Below are 18,895 nucleotides of genomic sequence, written 5' to 3' on the forward strand. Positions count from 1 at the left end.
CAGGAACAACCACAAAGGTGGTGTTGAGCACTTAAGCAGGTCTTTATATGTGCCTGTAGACAGATTTTCTCTACATGACAGCATCTTAACCATGCAAGACACAGTCACAAAACTTAATATGTTTGTGGCTGACAAGCCAAAGTCAAATTTAGTAGAATTAGTAGTAAGCAGGACAAAAATCAAGTTGCAATTATTTTGACAGATACTGCAAATGTGTCACATTTTTGGTCGAAATGGTAATTTTGACAATTCTATTCCACAGAAAAAAAAATACTCCAATGAAAAGCGAGTTCCCTTACATCTGGAGACTAGGATTCCTCGGTAGGGGCATCTCTGTAGCACAACAATGCCACATTAGTAATGGTATGTTGTCACATATTTTAGCTTTATTTTAAAAGAAATGCTGCTCCTGTGATTTTGATTTTGCACTTATTCGAGTTGTAATAATATTCTGATCAACTGTTCAGCCCTAGTAATGACTACTATGCACCAGCGGGTTGGAACTTCACTTGTTGACAATAGGTTATTTGCCATTGTTTATTTAAATATTAAATACTCAGTGTTCATTGGTGCATTTTTCATTGATTAATTCTAGGTGATTGCTAGCATGACCTAGTCTTTTGTCAGTGCACAACAGGTCAAATTTCACATTTTCCAATAAAACCTTCAAGGAAATAATTAGGAAATTAGAAAGTCATAGGTTTTATCAATAAAATTCAAGTGTATTTAAACTGAATTAAGACACAGTAAGGCGCAAATATATTAGATCATTTTGCCTGTAAAATTATTTAATCATTTATTGCACTGAAATTTGAAAATATTTACAGAGATACACTGTCACCAATATGTTGTGATAAGCCAAGGTGAAAACAGCAGCAAAGCCAGACAATACATACTGACTAGGCTTTATTATATGACTTATTTCCTTACCCATATTTGGGGTGCAGCACAATGGCTCTGGGGTTTTCAAAGCAGTAGGTGTTGTTGGCATCGACGCAATGTTCAGCCAGTTTCTTGACAAAGCGGCCATCCAGTTCAGACACTTTGATACAATCCAAGAAGCTGTCCACCCAGTAGAGTTTCCTGGCTATCCAGTCAACTGCAAGACCCTCTCCATGCAGAACTCCATTGACCACCACCTCTCTGTTACTGCCATTGAAGAACATCCTCTCTATCACTCTGCGACTCACGTCAATCCAATAGAGACGCTTATCAACGCGATCAAAGTCCATGGCAACCACACTGGTGAGGCCCTGCAGAATAAGAGAGTAGGCCTGCCCGTCTGTCGACAGGTTCCTCAGGTAATAGCGGTTGCTGAAGATGAGGTAGGGTGAGATGTTGCTGTTCTGACGGCAACTGCGACCATCCGGCTCTCTGAGAAATCCTGGAGCACACTTGCACACGTAGGAGCCAACAGTGTTTTCACAGACCTGACTGCACACGCTGGGCGACTCTGCACACTCGTTGATATCATCACATGTTTTGCCATCAGACATGAGGCGGTAGCCGGGACGACAGGTGCAGATGAAGCTTGTGGGTGTGTCAGTGCAGTTGTGATCGCAGTGATGAATGGATGGGTCTGTGCACTCATTGATACCTACAGGCAGAGAAGAATAAGAGCCAATAAGCAAAGACAACACTTTCATCCTCTCAGAACGTGTTCATAGAGACAAAGAAAGCCATCATAATATTTCATTTTGATTCTAATCCCACTTCTGTATAGTGAGAATGTAACATGGTGCGGTCAAAACATTCTGGGATTGTATGTGGCTTGCATTTGTGCAACATGTGTTACCACTAACTGGCCACAACTACACGATCATCTCCCTGTGATGTCTTCCTCTTCTCCAAAATGAAACTCAAGTCGAATAGCATCACTTTGACACAGTGAAAGAGATTCAGCACTCATGCTGGATGGTGCTTGACATGTTTAATTAATGGTATAATGGGGATGGCAGCCAAATTTAAATCACATACAGTTTTTGATCTTAATAGGGACTGTCTAAAATTTCTGATCACACCTTGTACGTCATCCCTCTTCTTTTGTTGCAGAAACAATATTACTGTTATTATTGATAGCTACTAGTTTGATTACTTTCAGTAGAATTTTTGAATGACAATCTGTGGGTATCACTTGGAGCACCCTGAAACAAGCATGTATCATCTCAACAATTCCAACTGCAGACACACTCTCTGACCACTGCTTTCCTGTAGTGTTTTCAAAATCTCTTTACACTCACCACATCCTTTCTCATCGCTGTTGTCAGAGCAGTCATCGCTCCTGTCGCACACCTGGCTCAGATGGATACAGTGTCCATTGTCACACCTGAACTCTCCAGGAGGGCAGGTCGGTGCTGGTGTGTGGCACATGTGCTCCAGCTCATCAGACTCATCCCCGCAGTCATTGTCTCCATCGCAGACAAAGTCATGAGACACACAGCGGCCGTTCTGGCAGGTGAACTGGTGCTGTTGGCAGGGTTGGTAAGTACAGCCCTGCTCATCACTACTGTCTCCACAGTCATTGCGACGGTCACACCTGACATGACAAAACCACAACAAATAAATAGAACGGAATTAGCAAATTTCCAGAGAGACTCATTAAAGCTGTAATTTACATTTTATCTGAGAGTTTTTCTTTAACCTGTAGGTGCTGCGTATGCAAAGGCCATTACTACAGGTGAACTCATTGATGCCGCAGGATCTGTGGGTGCAGTTTTGGCGCTCATCTAACGCATCTGCACAGTCTGCATCTCCGTCACACACCCAGTCGCGTGGAATACATTTCCGCTGAGGTGGTTGGTTGTTCACACATGTGAATTCTGCACTTGAGCATGTGCGATTGGCTGGGAGAAAAAAAAACAAAATCAGGATAGGAAATTTACAAGACATTAAATAATGACGGTGATGACCCAACCCACATATTTAGGGAAACCAAACATTCCAAACTGTATTTCAAAACATGCAGCTGTGATTACAAATTCTTTATCCATCTAATGTGATTGATTTACATTGTTTGAAGTGAATCTTCTACTGAGGCTCAGCCAGTGCTGAAGTCTTTAGCTCCAGGCATCTTATTTTTGGAGCACACTTTGGTGAAATATAAGAATCCTGATCCACCCTGAGCCAGGAAGCCAGTGAAAGGAGACATGCACAAAGTAACGACTGAGGCAGGAGAAATCAGGAATGTCAGCTCCTTGGACTGGAGACCTTCTACAGGAGACTAAGATGCTGGGCACCGACTGCCAGTGTCTCCCCTACAACACTCCCCCAGCGGTGTGTGCCTAAATCAGTCGGCATCGTGAATAACAACAGGATGAGGGGAGCAGGAGGGGGCAAAGTCGAGAAGTGGTGGAGAACAAGAGGATGGTTTTTGAAGGGGGTGGGGTGGATGAAGAAGTAAGAAGAAGTGTAATAAAGATTTTTTTAAGAAACCGGTAAACAGAAAGAAGTGATGGTAAAGAGATCAAAGCTGAGAGATGCATACCACAATTGTGCCTCTGGTCTTCATCACTCATGTCACCACAGTCATTGTCACCATCACAGATCCAGGATGAGGCAATGCACCTGCCATCATCACAGCGGAACTGATCAGTGTTGCAGGTTCTGACCAGAGTGGCTGCAGATACAAAACATACACATTAAGACTGTAGATAATGCAGCAACACAAATACAGTGCTGTGACTGAAGAATGTCAACTAATTTAGATGCGATGTAAATGTGGATCCCTTTTCACAACCATTTCTTTTTTTCCTTTTTGTAATTGCCAATTATCTCAGGTACGTCCCCCCAATGCTTTTCAACTAATAAGGAAAGGCACAATACAACACTGGCAAAGCTTTCAAAATAGTCATGGCAACTCCACATTCCCATGCATGGTGAGCTATCTAAACAAAAGCTAAAGTGAGGCTCTGTAACCCCTGGTGGACAAAGGGAGGGGGAGGTGCTGTTTGTCAGAGGACATTGAGGGGCGTCACCACAGAGGAATGCAGCACACAATAGGAGGCCTGACTGACCACATCGTCAACAAAGAAATACACCACTGACTCGCACTCTCCGCTACATCACTCACAGGAGTCTCTCACACAGCACACAGATGGAGATTGGCGGACAGACACAAACGCACAATGACCGAGAAGCTGATAATGGTGTGGGGGCAGACGCACAAAGCCAAAAAGCTCTATTCTGGGGGTGAGAGAGTTGTGCAATACTCACTGCAGGAGAGGGGTTCATCAGAGCCGTCAGCACAGTCGGCCCCTCCATCACAGTACCAGTGGGCGGGGATGCAGCGGCCGGTGGAGCAACGGAACTCACTCTGGGAACATGTGGATGTAGCTACGTGGAAGATGTAGAAAGGCTTGGAATCATTTGGAGGAATCCTGCGTAACTTACACTGAGCAGACAGGTTGAATGACTTTGTTTGCAACATATATACTCAAAAGTTTCTTCTAAAGTTGTTGAATCCAGATATGAGACAAATTCTGTTGCTTTTTTTGATTCATGACAGCAGAAGTTGGTTTGAGTGTTCCTCGATATTTCTCTCTACAATTCTTTGCGTTATTAAATTTGTCTTTGCTGACTGATTTATCATGTGCTTTTGCAGAGCTTGGAACTCAAGTACTCACACTGAAAAAGGGCAGAAAAAAATGCAAATGCTAAAATAACTTAATACGCATGATTTTAAATAGCTTTTTGTTGGTGCTATAAATGTACAGTTTTCCAGCAAAGTATATAGAGAGAACAACTGGGAAAAAAATATAAACAAACTGATGATGCTGAGAAATGGATGTATAACTTGGAAAAACAACAAAAATATTAGATGCATTGTATACAGTTAGTACATAATATAGATTTGGGGCTCATGATTCAACGTTTCACCTTGAAATTTAACACTTCGCCTGTCAGTGATGATCATTTATAAGTGTCTGAAACCTCCAGTTAACTCATCACAGTATAGTAAACTACGTACTAACACATTTAGCATACGTGAATGTTTTTTTGCAGCCAACGCTAGCACAAACATTTATTACAGTCATCTATTTTAGCTCCATCTCATTTAAATTTCCCAATAAGTCATGCAACTGAGCTACAGCACAAAGACCCTGGAATCTGTACACCGAAATTAAATGTAGCCAAAAAACAATATTAGCAATTATATGTGTGCGTTTCGTGTAAGTATAGTGTAAAAAGGCTCATTCATAGTACAATTTCAAGGCAGTCATTGCATAGCAAAAGCAAGCAATAATCAAAACCTGAAAAAATACAAAATTGTCTTATCCTCAAACTGTTGCTAAACTCACCACAGTGTGTAGGGCTCTCATCACTCATATCCCCACAGTCGTTGTCTCCGTCACACAGGTATGAACGGGGGATGCAAATGTTGGTAGACTGACATTTTGTGTGTTCTGGCTGGCAGGTTCTCTCCGCTGAAATAATCCGAAATTAGAACATACTTATTAGAAGTAATACCCACTTTTATGAGTATTTCCCTTCATTTAATTTCTGCAGCGATACTCACGGCAGTTTTGTTCATCAGAGGTGCCATTGTCAAAGCAGTTGTTGATGCCATTGCAAACATAGTCTTTTGCAATGCAGCGCCCATTGTTACAGGTGAACTCTGTGTTGAGGTCACAAGGTCTGAAGAGGCAGCCCACTTCGTCACTGTTGTCTCCACAGTCATCGTAATGGTCACAGCGGTAGTGGTAGGGCACACATCTCCCATTACCACAAGTAAACACTGTGGGCTCACAGGTGTGGAAGGCTGCCAATCAAAAATGAGAACAGGTCAGAGTTCTGGTAATTACAGCCTGAGGTCAAGAGAAATAAGGCCTGGTATACTCATTTTACCTGACAAGGCAATAAAGGATGACAGCAATTGCGGAACTGCATGCAAAAATAAGCACATTGATTCATGTGTTAATGTTTGCGTTATTAATTAGAGAGAAGCATGTCACTGGAAATTTGATCATATAGTCTAAAAATACACACCAGCATAGTTGAAGATTGGTTTACGTCCTGAGGCAGAAATGTGTTAGGGCAAAACAAAAAAACAGAAACTTGTTAGTATTAGTGAAAGCAAAGGACAGAGAACTGCAAATAAAGAGATGAAACAAGGCTTCTGATTTATTCATGCAAGAAGATAAAGGGCTAAGGCAGTGAGATTTTTGATAATCCAATAGAGGAAGAAATGTAAATACAATTTATTAAAGCTCTTTTAAGAACGCCCTACCACAGACTCTCTCCAATTCATCGCTGCCGTCTCCACAGTCGTTGTCATTGTCACATTTCCACTGGGCTCGAATGCAGCGTCCATTCATACAGGTGAACTGGCCTGGCTGGCAGCGAGTCCCATTATCAGGGATACAGTGCTTGTTGTCGGCCAGATACCATCGGCCTTCTGATGGACACTGACACTCAGCTCCATTAGGTCCTAATAAGACGAAAATTACAGAACAGTTTATGCATTTATTTTGCATTTTCAACAAGTTAAAAGAACACAAGTGAAAGCTTTTACCTGGTGTGCAGATGTGGCTGCAGCCTCCATTAAACTGCTGGCAGGGACTGTCACACTGCTGCTGCTTCCTGGTGGCCAAAACGTGGATGTCCATTGGTCGAGATGGAAGGTTCTGAATCATCACTGTCTGGTCAGAACCATCATGCTTATTTGCCCGATAGATGCTGCGCGTGTTCCAGTCAGTCCAGTAGATGAATTGACCAAACATGGTCATGGCAAACGGGTAGATGGCTGTGCTGATGATGACCTCACGGTTGGACCCCGTGAGAGAGGATCGCTCAATCTTCTGTCTGATGGCAGAGCAAAATCATGACAATAGCTTCAGAGTATCAAGATAATGAAATATAAATGACAACATAAATATTCAGCAATGGATTTTTTTCAGGTCTTACAAGCTTGCATCTGCCCAGTAGAGCCTCTCTTCCTCATAGTCCAGGGTGAGGCCATTGGGCCATACCAGACTGCTGTTCACAATCTCTGTCCTGAAGTTTCCACCTAATGTGGCACGCTCAATCTTCGCATGAGTTCCCCAGTCCGTCCAATACATGTATCTGTGGAACAAGGAAGAATTAAGTAATAAATGTCCAGTTTAATCTCATGAACTAACAGACTGTGTTGTCTAAGTCTTACCCCCTGCAGGGATCCAACATGATGGCCCTTGGCCTGGACACATGGGCAATAATTGTTCTTTGAGAGCCTTCTACAGACATAGAGCTGATGCTCTGGTTGACATAGTCGCTGTAGTAAATTCTTCTGTTTATCCAGTCATAAGCAATACCATCAGGAGCACCAAGATCTGTCACAGATACCACAACATCAGCATTGTCCGGAGTATGAATTAATTAATCAACCCCCTTCAACTCAGCCCAGCCAGCAGCTTTGAAAGGCACGTTATCAGAAATTGTAAAAACTATTTTTCAACTTTCCAATGGGCTACTTATTTGTGTCATGCCATTCCATCAGTAAAATAAACCAAATCTAAGTTTAAAATTGTGATGTTTCATCTAATGTACTTTATTGCACATGCCAAATTTTGCCAGAAATGGTCTGCTATGATCATATTCCATAAAAAAAAAAAACTGCACTCCTCCACACAATCATTAAGCCATTAGTGACAGAGCTGCAACCAACAATCTGAGACTTTACGGCTGCACTGGACTGAACTGCAGTCTGTGCTTACACAGAATAGAGATCAGACAAATACAGAAGCAAATAAAGAATGTAAGCTGCACAATGTCGATAGCATATAAAGTCACCATTTCTTTACAGCACTGATAACACCAGTGGACATATTGAAAAATGTAAAAATGTTTATTCCAGCTTTTTTCAATTTATGTAAAATTAATTATCCAAGAAATATTATTTTTAATGATTTGTGGCTTTAGAGGATTAACAAACAGATGTAACAGTATGATTACAAAACATACCTGAAGCCACTACTATGGGAGGTGAGGTGGGAGATGACAGGCTGATGTAGCTGATCTTGCTTGCTCCTGCACCTGAGCTCTGTGTGAAGTAGATCCTCCTGTCTGTGAGGTCAAAATCCAGTGCTACTGATGTCCGAGGCACATTGACAACAGGGAAGGGCAGTGCATGGTCCTCAGGATCAAGTCGCAAGCTGCGTACTGTGCTCTCAGTAGTGTAGATAAGGTAATCATCCCTTGACACCACACAGCTCTCTTTATCTGCTGCGAGATTCCCAAAAGCACAGCTGCATTTTTTATTCTGGGTGCCTGTGATGGAACCTGGGAGGGCAAAACAAAAGTGGGCACAGCCTCCATTCGCTTCCATGCAGGGGTTGTAGTTAAGCTCTTGGATACTGGTAGGCTGGGAACGCTGGTCGAAGATAGTAACGTCCCTCAGCATGTTGATATTGTCTCTAATGATGGCAGGTTGCTCTGTGTTGCCTGGCTCTTTGCTTGCTTGGAACACCTTCTTGAGGTTTCTGTCAACCCAAATGATGCTGCTCTCAAACACTGTGATCCCATAAGGCGTTGGGTAGCGGCTGCCATATCTCACTATCTCCGTCTCCCCTCCTTGAGGGTTGACTCGAGCAATCATATCCAGAGAGTCATCCACCCAGTAGACGTAACCGGTTTGCCAGTCCAGAGCAAGGCCTCGAGGGGTGATGATCCCTGAAGACACTAAAACTGTGCGGTTGGTTCCATCTAAGAGTGCTCGCTCAATTTTGGGGAGCTGACCATAATCTGCCCAGAACAAGTATCGGTTTCTGGGGTCCACGACAATATGGCGTGGCATGTCCACCTGGGTCTTCAGCAGCACCCTGCGGAAAGTTGTGTTCAGGCGGAGTACCTCAACATAAGTCTCAGTCAGGAAGGCGTTGGTGAAATACAAATTCCCTAAAGACAGAAGTGGTATCATACAGTATATCTGCCAGTCACGAAATCCTCAATCACAAAATGATAAGTCACACTGGTAAGGGAGCTGCTCCTGCTTGTAGAAATTTAGCTTACTGTCTGACAGCTTGATTGTGTAATCAGAACAAAATAGATTTAAATTTTGCTCTGTTAGTCCAGTCCTGTGTCAAAATTTCTTAAATTTACTCTACCAGGGAGGCCTGCTGCCATGACCACAAAGCAAGTTCAGACTAATCAGGCTAGTTTTGAGTTAGTAGCGGTGTATTTAATCAGAGTCATATTGGTAGTTATTGAGGCAAAAGCAATAGTCACTAAGGTCAAATTTGCTAAATAAATATAAGCACAAAATTGTTAAAATAGTAAGCTTGATACATAACCTATACACCACAATAAGTAAATTATAACAATAATAATAATAAGTTATTTACTGACATAAAGTAGCACTGTTCCAGCTGGTGAAGCTAGACAGCAAAACAACAAGCAGTGCAACTGTATACAATATATTCTGTGCTCCAAAATAGGGGCGAAATGCTTTGATTGCAATGACCTTAATCTGCAACAGTGCTAGTGGAAATCAGAGATTCAACAAGGAAGGACTGAATGTGTGTATAAAAAATATTATTAAAAGGCAACTTCATTTGCTGTGTGCTTAATGCAGTGGTTCTCAAAGTCTTTTCTGTCAGGGCCCCCTTTGGAGGACAAAAAAACTTTTGTGCCCCTTCAATATCTTTGTAATCAGGGCAAAACTAAAAACAAATAAATTAAATTTTTTAACAAACAGTTGGGGGTCACGAGCGAAACGGCTCTCAGAAGTAAACTTTTGGAGGCTGTGCCTGCCTGGGAGCCAGAGACGATTTTTGTGTCTCTCTCTCTCTCTCTATTTTAATTTTTTTTCCTGTTCTCTGAAAGAGACAGAGAGAGAATGCTACAGAGGCAACACGCTGGAAAGGTGAGAACACGAGTGACTGCAGTAAAATTTGGATGCATTTCAAATACGCTGATAATTCAAAGGAAAAGTGTAGCGTATGCAAGGTTAAAATCTCATATCTAGCTGGCTCTACAAGCAACCTGCACTGGCACATTACAACTGTACACTCATCAGTGCAGCTGGAGCAAAAAAGACAAGCAAGTGAACCTGCTACTAATGAAAGTGTCAGTTTGTCTACTGCAACTGTTGCTGCTGCTGCAGTGTCTACAGCAGGGCTTCAGGCTATGACCAAAATGGTGCATTTGTGACCTTATGAGTCTGTGAGAGTTAAAATTTCAAGTGGTCGCATTGTGCCAGGTCATGATGATCATTCAGCTGTATTTATTGTCACTCTAACTGGTACAGGCAGCAACCATGTTAACCACAGTGGTGGATAGTAATACTTTTATAACTTTGGTGTACTGTGGTATTTACACTTATCAGTGTGGTCTTCTGAAATGTGGAGCACACCTGCATGTGCTGTTTTTTCTGCTGATTGAAAAGATCCCATGTAGAAAAAAATCCCTCAGTTATGGACTGGACAAATCTGACATTACAACGCTCTAGTTTAACTCTTTTCATGGTCACTTTTGGTCATAACACCTGTCTGAGCTCCACAGCTACCCAGCAGCAGCTGCCACAGCCTGTGATTTGGGGTGTTTCAGGAACGCTGGTAAATTGTAGCGTCTATCAATAAGAAAATGTTCAGCAAACGATGTGTTTTGCCTGTGACAAGGTGCTACAGGAGAAAAAGTTCATCATCACAACCGCCTAGACTTACAATCTGGAGTCTACGAGACAGTTTGTGCAAAAGGCTATGATTGATTATGAGAGAATTTTTAAGCTTCTATATGTTGTTTCACTGTAAATAGTAAATCTGAGGAGCTACTTGTGACCTGAATGAGCCAGCTCTTTTTAGTGAGATGAACCATAAGAACTGGCTCTCTTGAAAGAGCCGGAATTCCCATCACTACTAATCATCGTGGGTGGAGCAGAATGAATTGCGGACGGTTACTGTGATAGTGCAGTTTGAGTATTGTTGTGCACCGAAAAACAGGCCGACGTTAAAACAACAGTTCAGCTAATGAGTTCCACGTAGGACTTTTTCCTCCCAGTCATTCACGCCAGCCCCATACTTTGAGAAACACTGACTTAATGTGCTGTATGAACACAAATGCATACCTGCAGCCCAGTCGACAGCTATGCCTCTTATCCCGTTGCGTCCTATTCCAGATGTTACTATGCTACGTAATCCTGAGCCATCTGGTTTGATCCGTCTGACCCCGTTCTGCACCGCCACAGTGCTGCTGAAGTCACACCAGTAGATGAAACCAGAAGCCATGTGTACATCAATGTGTAAAGCATTACGACCTGAAAGAGGATAACCCAGTCATTACAGTCCATTACTCTTACTTCAAATACAATGATCATATCGTAAGAAGCTCTTTTTTAAATTTTGCCAGTCATTCAGTTCATTATTGCAACTAAACTCAGCCTCTTGACAAGAGTTAATACACATTTTATAAACTGCAAAACATCATAAATAATATATGAGAAACACTTACCTCTCCCAGCCACAGGCACCATGGCTTCAGAGTGGTCAGAGCCTTCCAGACTGAAGCCTTTAATAGCAGATAGAGTGGAGATGACCACATAGGACTGATAGGGAGTGCAGGTCTTGTTGTCAGCATTAAGTTTGAAACCCGTGGCACATGCACAGCTGAACAAACCCTGTGGTCGAGGCAGACAGAGCTGCTCACACATTCCCATATTGTTGCTGCAGCCATTGGATGTCCCTGCAGATGCTGAATTTAAAGAGAGAGTGCAGTGTGACAAACATAATATAAAGCAACACAGCAGGGAACTGTGTGTTTTTAATTGATGTGTACTTGTGCTACTCACTGTCTCGAAAATGAACTTTTAGCACTCTGAGTCCAGATACGTTGTCACGCAATACAACCTTGTTGGCACCTGTGGACTTGTCTACTCGCTCTATGACCTCAAAGTCACGGTCAGTGAAGTAGAGGTAGCTCTGATAGACAGCCACACCCCAGGGGTGAGACAGGCCTGTCACTATGGTGATGCGGTTTGTTCCATCTGGATCACCACGCTCAATCTGTGGCAATTCAAAGCCAGAAAGGAAGTCAAATGGAAACTTTGAATAAATATATCTTGAATAATCATCAACATTAAGGTACAGAGCCTTAAAATTACATGAACTTCGCACAGAGTTAAAGTGAAGACCCACCATGCCAGTGCTTGTAACAGCCCAATAGAGCTTGTTTTCTTGGATGTCCACTGTGATGAACTCGATGTGGTCGAGGTTGTTTGTGAACAGGGTGACTGGGTTTAAGCCATCCATGTCTGCAGATGCCACCTTGGCAGGGATGCCACTCTCTGTTCCCTGGTCTGTCCAGTACAGTTTGCTTAAAAATATATGAGATCGCCGGTGAGTTTTTGTGATTTAGACTTTTGCAGTTTAGTCATAAATATACAATGCATGTGCTTATTACTTTTTATGCCTTATGTGTTGTAGTCAATTAACAGAGATGAAAACTGTCACTGCTGGATGAAAAAAGTTTACATTTAAGGAACAAAGAAAATTTCCCTGGCATTTGCAGTAGTAACAACATGGTTTTTGTGATTATACCATGTTTTCAGTCTTCAATAAGTCAATAAATGACCAGTCAACAGACCAGGAGACTGCTGGCTGGTGGGGTTTCAGAGTTCAGTGTGATATTCAGTAACACTGGTTGGGATCTCTCTAGAGGCAGAGCAGATGGCGATGAGGAGGCTGTTAGAGCTCAGTAGCTGTGGCCTTGAGTGGCTGTGCCAGGGCTGTGTTAAATGGGGCTTACCCACGTGCTGGGTCCACTGCAATGCCAACAGGACTGCCAGCGCCAGTTGGAGAGCCATTATTTGTGATTAGAGTTTTCCGGTACTGTATCTCCCCTCTCAATTTTAAAACCTGGCCGAACACAAACAGGTGCAATTATTGACTTGCACAACTGTGTTGTGACACTGCCTTTATTTACACAGATTTTTGTATTTACGTGACATAATCTTACATGTCTCACCTCAATAGACTGTGTAGCTGGATTGGTGTAGTACAGGTTCTCTGTTATCCAGTCCAAAGCCAGGCCTACAGGGGAGCCAAGAATGGCTGCAGGGGCAAACTCTGTCCTGTTAGTACCATCTGACTTCACCCTGTGGATCTCACCCTGGTGAACAAAGGAAGACACATTAACCTCAATCACTGCTGAATGTGGATATGTAAAGTGAATCAGGTGGGGTAAGTGAACAGTTATTGTGTGTATTGTAATCTCAAAATTGTCATCAGAGGACAAGTTAAGGTAAAAACTGAACGGTGACATGAACTATACATACAGAGTGTGTTTCTTGTACTGGGTCTATCAGCACTGCACCTCTGCACAGTACAAGAATGTAATATTTAGCATACTACGTTGGAAAATAGACAAGAGGTAGAAAAGTGAACACTTACCGGGTGCTCGACCCAGTAAATGGTCTGCTCATTATCATCAAAGTCAACGTCATAGCCATTTTGAAGACCAGCAACAGGAACCATAGCATCATTACTCTTGTCTTCTGGGTTCAAGGAAATGCCATAGATGATGCTGTCTCTTACAACCACCAGGAAAGGATCCTCAACTAAAAGTAAAACACATCAGAGAAAAGCATGAAAAATCAGAAACTAAGTACAGAATTACATACAAACCGTTCTTCCTACAGTACAATAAACAAACTGCTTCAAAAAATGAATTGCATAATAGTGACTTCTACAATAGAACGAAATAAATCATGTTTCCTGAATGTGGATGAAGCCTGAGGTAATCAAAAACAGAAAAATAGTTATGTATGATATCTGGCGCAAATTAGGGATCCCACGCTAAAAGGCCTTTATCTATAAAGGGGATTGACTGGTGAAAGCTGGTTCCACAATCTGATTTGCTTTGTCATCAGAGATTAGAATCAATGAATGGTTGTAGGGCATTTTCATTCTTGGATAATCGCTGGCCTCAGGGGTAGACTGTGTTCTGCTTGGTTTGAATGGGCTGAAACCTGAGATGAGTTAAGCTGTTGACCTGAGGCAGACTCCTTGGACTTTGAATTAAAGGTCCCTTGTCTCCTTAAGACCTTGAAAGGCACGCTTATATGATTCTTAATATTTATGACTGGAACAGCAGTTTACAAGAAAAACTAAATGGGAGACTGTTGACAAGTACCTGGATGGATCAATAACACAAGCTTCATGTTTTCAAAGATTTTTCCTCTTACCAGCATTGAGATAATTACAAATGAAGCATGGAAAAATTATCAATTCCACAACAAGAGTTTTGCTCTTTTACACCAGTAAGCACAGCCAAGATGAATACCTTATGAGTATATCAACTTATCAGCTGCATCTGACCTGACTTCCTTTTTCATCAAACCGAGTGATGAGTGTTTTCCTTCTTTTGGCAGGAAGCATACCTCTGGTGCAGGTGATTTGGTCTGCTGCCAGCGTCCAGCCTGAGGGGCAGGCACATGAGTAGTACCTCGGTCCCACAGCAGAAAGTAGGCAAATATGAGTGCAGGGACTCCTCAAGCAGTGATTTTCCCCTGCAAATTGTCAAATCACATGTAGGTACATACAAACACAGATACATCCGTAAAGAGTCTTGCTTCTACGATTATTTTTTAAATGGACTTGGAAAAAAAAAAAAAAAAGCACCTGCCACTGTAATATCAGATGCAGCAAATACTGGGTTATATTCATTACATTTGGCATACCTGCAGGCTGCCTGGCTGGGTGTACTGTCACCAGACCCATGGGCTGAGGGAGGTTGAACAGCATCACTGTCTGGTTCTCCCCATGCCACTTATGAGCTCGCATCACACGGTTGATGTATCTGTCGGTCCAATAGACAAAATCCTCAAAAATGGTAATTGCGTGGGGATGTTGCAGTACCTTTTCATAGAGAGTAGCAAAAGAAAAAAAAAGTGTCTTACACATGCTATTCAAAAGGAGATAGAATCTCTGTTCACCTTTTGATTAACAACACAAACAGTATCCCTGAGATCATTTAGAAAATGTGTAGTTAGCATAAAGTTTGCCATCACATGCACTCACCAGGTCACTGGCCAAAACTTGTTTCCTGTTGTTCCCATTATAATCACAGTAGTCAATGAAATCCAAGTAGGCATCAGCAAAGTACAACAAATTGTTTGGATAGTCTATGGTTAATCCATTGGGCCAATACAGCTTGCTGTTAATGATAACAGTCCTCAGTTTCCCGTCCATGCTGGCCCTCTCAATGCGTGGGTTCCTTCCCCAGTCAGTCCAGAACATCAGGTGAGCACTACAAAACAAATCCTCTGTTAACACCAGCTACTTGAATGGTGAAAAAAATTTAATGTTTGACATTAAATGGTACACAGACTGTAACAAACTTTTTTCAAACCTGTCTCTTGGGTCCAACACCAGGCCTCGAGGGTTGGTGACATTTTCACTGACTAATACAGTCCGGTGGGTGCCGTCCAGTTTAGATACTTCAATCGTCTCCAGGACATAGTCAGTCCAATACAAGTTCCTGCCCACCCAATCCACGGCAAGACTCTCTGTGACAGTCACCCCACTGTCGAATATCTGTCCACAAGAGAGTCACTCTTAGGTCAACATGTTTTCTAGTGAAAATAGCACCACATTTAAAAGTAAAAATAAACAAATAACATGCAATGTGTCTGCAGTAACATAAGGGGACAAACCAAACTCACCACAGTTCTATCACTGCCATTCTTGTGACAACTCCAGATTCTATCCTGGCTTGTATCGGACCAATACACCCGATCTGTTACAGAGTCAAAATCTAGGGCCACAATGTTGCGTCCATCTCGAACCAGTGACCGGACCACATTGGGCTGAGTGGTTATGTCATCTTGCACGATTTGATTCCGACTGGCCACTAGCAGAAACGCCTGACGAGAATCTGTCAACAGAGATCAAACCCCTGTTACCTATTTTTCCTGTCCTTTCTCATGGTAATGAGAGCACTTATCAGCTTTTGCATGTTGACCAAAACCATCCAACAAGACTGTTAAACAGACCCCTACTCAAATGGCAATCCTTTGGGAATGCACTTTTGTCTAAATAAGGCCCTATTGTATTGCAAAGCCTTTCAGCGGGTTATCTGTGTGGAAGAGGAGCTCACGTCAGGCACGCTCCTCATAAACAGCCCTTTGTTTGTGATTATGTCCTAATTACGCTGGTGATGGCCAGTGAGTGACATATATGTTATTTCTCTTATCTTACGAAATCAGAGCAGCGAGAAGAGAGCAGAGAGAAGAAAGACAGTGTGTCAGTCTGGCAGTCTAGGGGCCAAGCTCCCCCTTATTGCGGTTCCTTATGAACAAGCAGAGAAGAAAACTGAGATATGAGCTATATTGGCAAACCAGTGATGAAACTAAAATCACTGCAGGACTGATATTAAAATAATTCTTCTGCATTATAAAATTTTGGGCTGTTATTCAAAACTACCATGTTCCATGCACTGAAAGATTAAGCCATATCCTTCCTTACCTGAGGCCTTGCAGGTACGCTGGTCTGCTTCAAGAGTGTAACCCTCTTGGCAGTGGCAGCGAAAAGACCCTCTCTCATTAAAGCAGTGCTGGCTACATAGTCCAGGAGGATTACACTCGTCCATATCTTCACAGGTTTTAGAGTCATTGCTCAGTTGATAGCCCACTGGACATGTGCACTGGGCCCCAAATGGCCCTTGGATACAACCATGGGTGCAGCCAGCATTGTTGTCAGAACAACTCTCTTGATCTGTGGTGAAAGCAGAAAAAAAACAATTCAGTCCTTAAAAATGGAAATAATGCCATTAATATACAAGTTGCACTCTAATAAAAATGAACATCAAAGCACTAACTATTTTCATAATTGCTATTCTGAGCCAGAACTATTTTTAATGCTTATTTGTGGTATGTGATTGTCAAAAATCTATGACTATTAAAATAATTAATGGAGATATTCCATCTGTTGAACATTTAATCAAAGCTACATGCAGCATTTTTACCAATGATTGAGAGTTTGTTCCTACCTGGTAAAGGCTCATCTGAAAGTTGTGAGAAAGGCAAGAAGGGGAAATCACAGATCATTTTCAGGTTAATACAGGACAAATCACACACATGCTTGATTTCAACACAAGAATCCAAAGACAAACAGATGACATTCAACACAAAATTTCTGTGAAATGAAGCTTCTTCTGTTTATAGAATACAATAACTAGAAAATACTGTCAAATTAAACAAAATCAGTCGAGAGATTGATCCTGCTCGTCTTGTGTGAAAGTGCCATTGAATTTGAGTGGGCCAGACTCAGAAATAAAACAAGTCCTGACAGACAAAGAATATGTTCTGCGCTGAAGAAACTCAGACTTACTGCAGAGTGGAGACTCGTCAGCACCGTTGGGGCAGTCAGGAGTGTTGTCACACACTGTAGTGAGGTTGATGCAAACACTGTGACCAGGGCACTGCCACTGCCAACTCGGACATCGGAAGGGCGGTGTGGGACAGTCTCTCTCATCACTCATGTCCCTGCAGTCATTGTCCCCATCACAAATCCAGCTGCGCAACACGCAATTTCCATTATCGCAGCGGAAGAGTGAGGAGGGGCAGGTGCGAGGCGGGCAAGCGTGGTGTTCATCGCTGCCATCCTCGCAGTCTGGATGACCATCACACTCCCAGGTAGATGGGACGCAGCTCCCATCTGACTGGCACTGAAACTCACTCTCATGGTGGCACATCCCTGGAGGTCTGGTAGCTGAGATATATTACGAAACAGCATATATAGAATATTAGCACAGTTACTGAAATTCAAATATATTAGCAACCTTGTACATAATTATGCAAGCACAACACATGGAAGTACGTAAATACTTACGACAGTTTTGCTCATCTGAGCGATCGCTGCAATCAAAGACTCCGTCACATCGGTAGTAGGAGTTGATACACTGGTGGCCACTGGAGCACTTGAACTCATTCACAGTGCAGTTATAGACTGAAAAATCCAGTTGAGTATGTTAATACTGATATGCAATATTTCTGCAGTTGTGTATGTTCGCTGAGCTCAGTTGTTGTGCAACACAGATAATGAGATCAATAAACTAAGGCGCTTAGGAAATGCTTGTTGAATTTTTACAAAGAATTCAATTGACCTCTGCAACTTCTTTTAGCGGGCAAAAACAGAGCATTGTTGAATGCATGAATGACTGCACAAAGGGATGAAATATTAATTGGGAACTGGGCGATAAAGAGCCTGTCCACAATATCTCAGAATGAGACACTGGGCTGCAGCAAGTTAACAATTACAATTGACTGGCTTCATTGCTTCTATAAATACAAGCAAAATGAAGTTAAACAATTTTGTAAAATGACACACTTGTGCTACAAAAGCACGAACTAGTGTACTGTAAGTAAGCACCACATGAGACCAGTAACTACATGCATGTTCAATGAAAGTATAACCTAGAAAGTTACTCACTACATCCCTGCTCATCCGCCCCATCCACACAGTCCCTGTCCCCATCACAAACATAGTTGGGGTCGATACAGCGGTGGTCTGGACACTGAAACTGTCCCGGATGGCATGTACTTCCCAAATCTGTCAGCACAGAATATGAGAAAAAGAAGAAATCTTTACTGGTCAGTGCACACGATACTGTACAAGAGTCAATTTAAAGCCATTTTCAATTTAAGAGGAACAATAATCATAATTCTAAAATGATCTGATTACTGTTAACTGCAGAATACTACGCTGGGTCTACAGAAGATTCAATGCCGTTTAAAGGCATAGAAAGTTGAGTAACCGTTTTTTTATTAAGCAACCCAAAATTTGTGGGGAGTTCAACACGCACATTGTCTGGTCCGAGATAAACTTGGAGGCATCCATGGAAGAATTCTTTTCAAGTGAGCCATCTCCAGTGGCCTAGTAATCAACTTTTATCTTGAAGTTGTCAGAAATAAGGTCAGACAGGGTTA

The 18,895-nt window shown here is 42.2% G+C and overlaps 1 protein-coding gene across 3 annotated transcripts in view; it reads right to left on the reverse strand.

Moving 5' to 3' along the window:
- Nucleotides 1-18,895, reverse strand: part of lrp2a (low density lipoprotein receptor-related protein 2a) — a 51,168-nt gene that overhangs the window by 15,460 nt on the left and 16,813 nt on the right. For 2 of the 3 annotated variants that reach the window (XM_051958873.1, XM_051958874.1), the window contains exons 23-53: nucleotides 18,399-18,518; nucleotides 17,799-17,915; nucleotides 17,298-17,678; nucleotides 16,957-16,971; nucleotides 16,434-16,682; nucleotides 15,632-15,843; nucleotides 15,319-15,503; nucleotides 14,988-15,216; nucleotides 14,648-14,825; nucleotides 14,348-14,476; nucleotides 13,359-13,525; nucleotides 12,934-13,077; nucleotides 12,715-12,824; nucleotides 12,105-12,282; nucleotides 11,759-11,972; nucleotides 11,422-11,661; nucleotides 11,039-11,227; nucleotides 7,939-8,871; nucleotides 7,142-7,307; nucleotides 6,904-7,062; nucleotides 6,512-6,801; nucleotides 6,227-6,427; nucleotides 5,986-6,012; nucleotides 5,845-5,880; nucleotides 5,516-5,758; nucleotides 5,298-5,423; nucleotides 4,213-4,332; nucleotides 3,485-3,616; nucleotides 2,642-2,843; nucleotides 2,241-2,536; nucleotides 931-1,597 (exon numbers count right to left, since the gene is read on the reverse strand). In XM_051958873.1, coding sequence (XP_051814833.1) covers nucleotides 931-1,597; nucleotides 2,241-2,536; nucleotides 2,642-2,843; nucleotides 3,485-3,616; nucleotides 4,213-4,332; nucleotides 5,298-5,423; nucleotides 5,516-5,758; nucleotides 5,845-5,880; nucleotides 5,986-6,012; nucleotides 6,227-6,427; nucleotides 6,512-6,801; nucleotides 6,904-7,062; nucleotides 7,142-7,307; nucleotides 7,939-8,871; nucleotides 11,039-11,227; nucleotides 11,422-11,661; nucleotides 11,759-11,972; nucleotides 12,105-12,282; nucleotides 12,715-12,824; nucleotides 12,934-13,077; nucleotides 13,359-13,525; nucleotides 14,348-14,476; nucleotides 14,648-14,825; nucleotides 14,988-15,216; nucleotides 15,319-15,503; nucleotides 15,632-15,843; nucleotides 16,434-16,682; nucleotides 16,957-16,971; nucleotides 17,298-17,678; nucleotides 17,799-17,915; nucleotides 18,399-18,518 — 6,655 coding nt within the window. The remainder of the gene's footprint in view (nucleotides 1-930; nucleotides 1,598-2,240; nucleotides 2,537-2,641; nucleotides 2,844-3,484; nucleotides 3,617-4,212; nucleotides 4,333-5,297; nucleotides 5,424-5,515; nucleotides 5,759-5,844; nucleotides 5,881-5,985; nucleotides 6,013-6,226; nucleotides 6,428-6,511; nucleotides 6,802-6,903; nucleotides 7,063-7,141; nucleotides 7,308-7,938; nucleotides 8,872-11,038; nucleotides 11,228-11,421; nucleotides 11,662-11,758; nucleotides 11,973-12,104; nucleotides 12,283-12,714; nucleotides 12,825-12,933; nucleotides 13,078-13,358; nucleotides 13,526-14,347; nucleotides 14,477-14,647; nucleotides 14,826-14,987; nucleotides 15,217-15,318; nucleotides 15,504-15,631; nucleotides 15,844-16,433; nucleotides 16,683-16,956; nucleotides 16,972-17,297; nucleotides 17,679-17,798; nucleotides 17,916-18,398; nucleotides 18,519-18,895) is intronic. The other variant, XM_022213538.2, reaches the window with a different exon arrangement.

This window comes from Acanthochromis polyacanthus, chromosome 14 (genome assembly GCF_021347895.1).
Source record: "Acanthochromis polyacanthus isolate Apoly-LR-REF ecotype Palm Island chromosome 14, KAUST_Apoly_ChrSc, whole genome shotgun sequence".
Lineage (NCBI taxonomy): Eukaryota > Metazoa > Chordata > Actinopteri > Pomacentridae > Acanthochromis > Acanthochromis polyacanthus.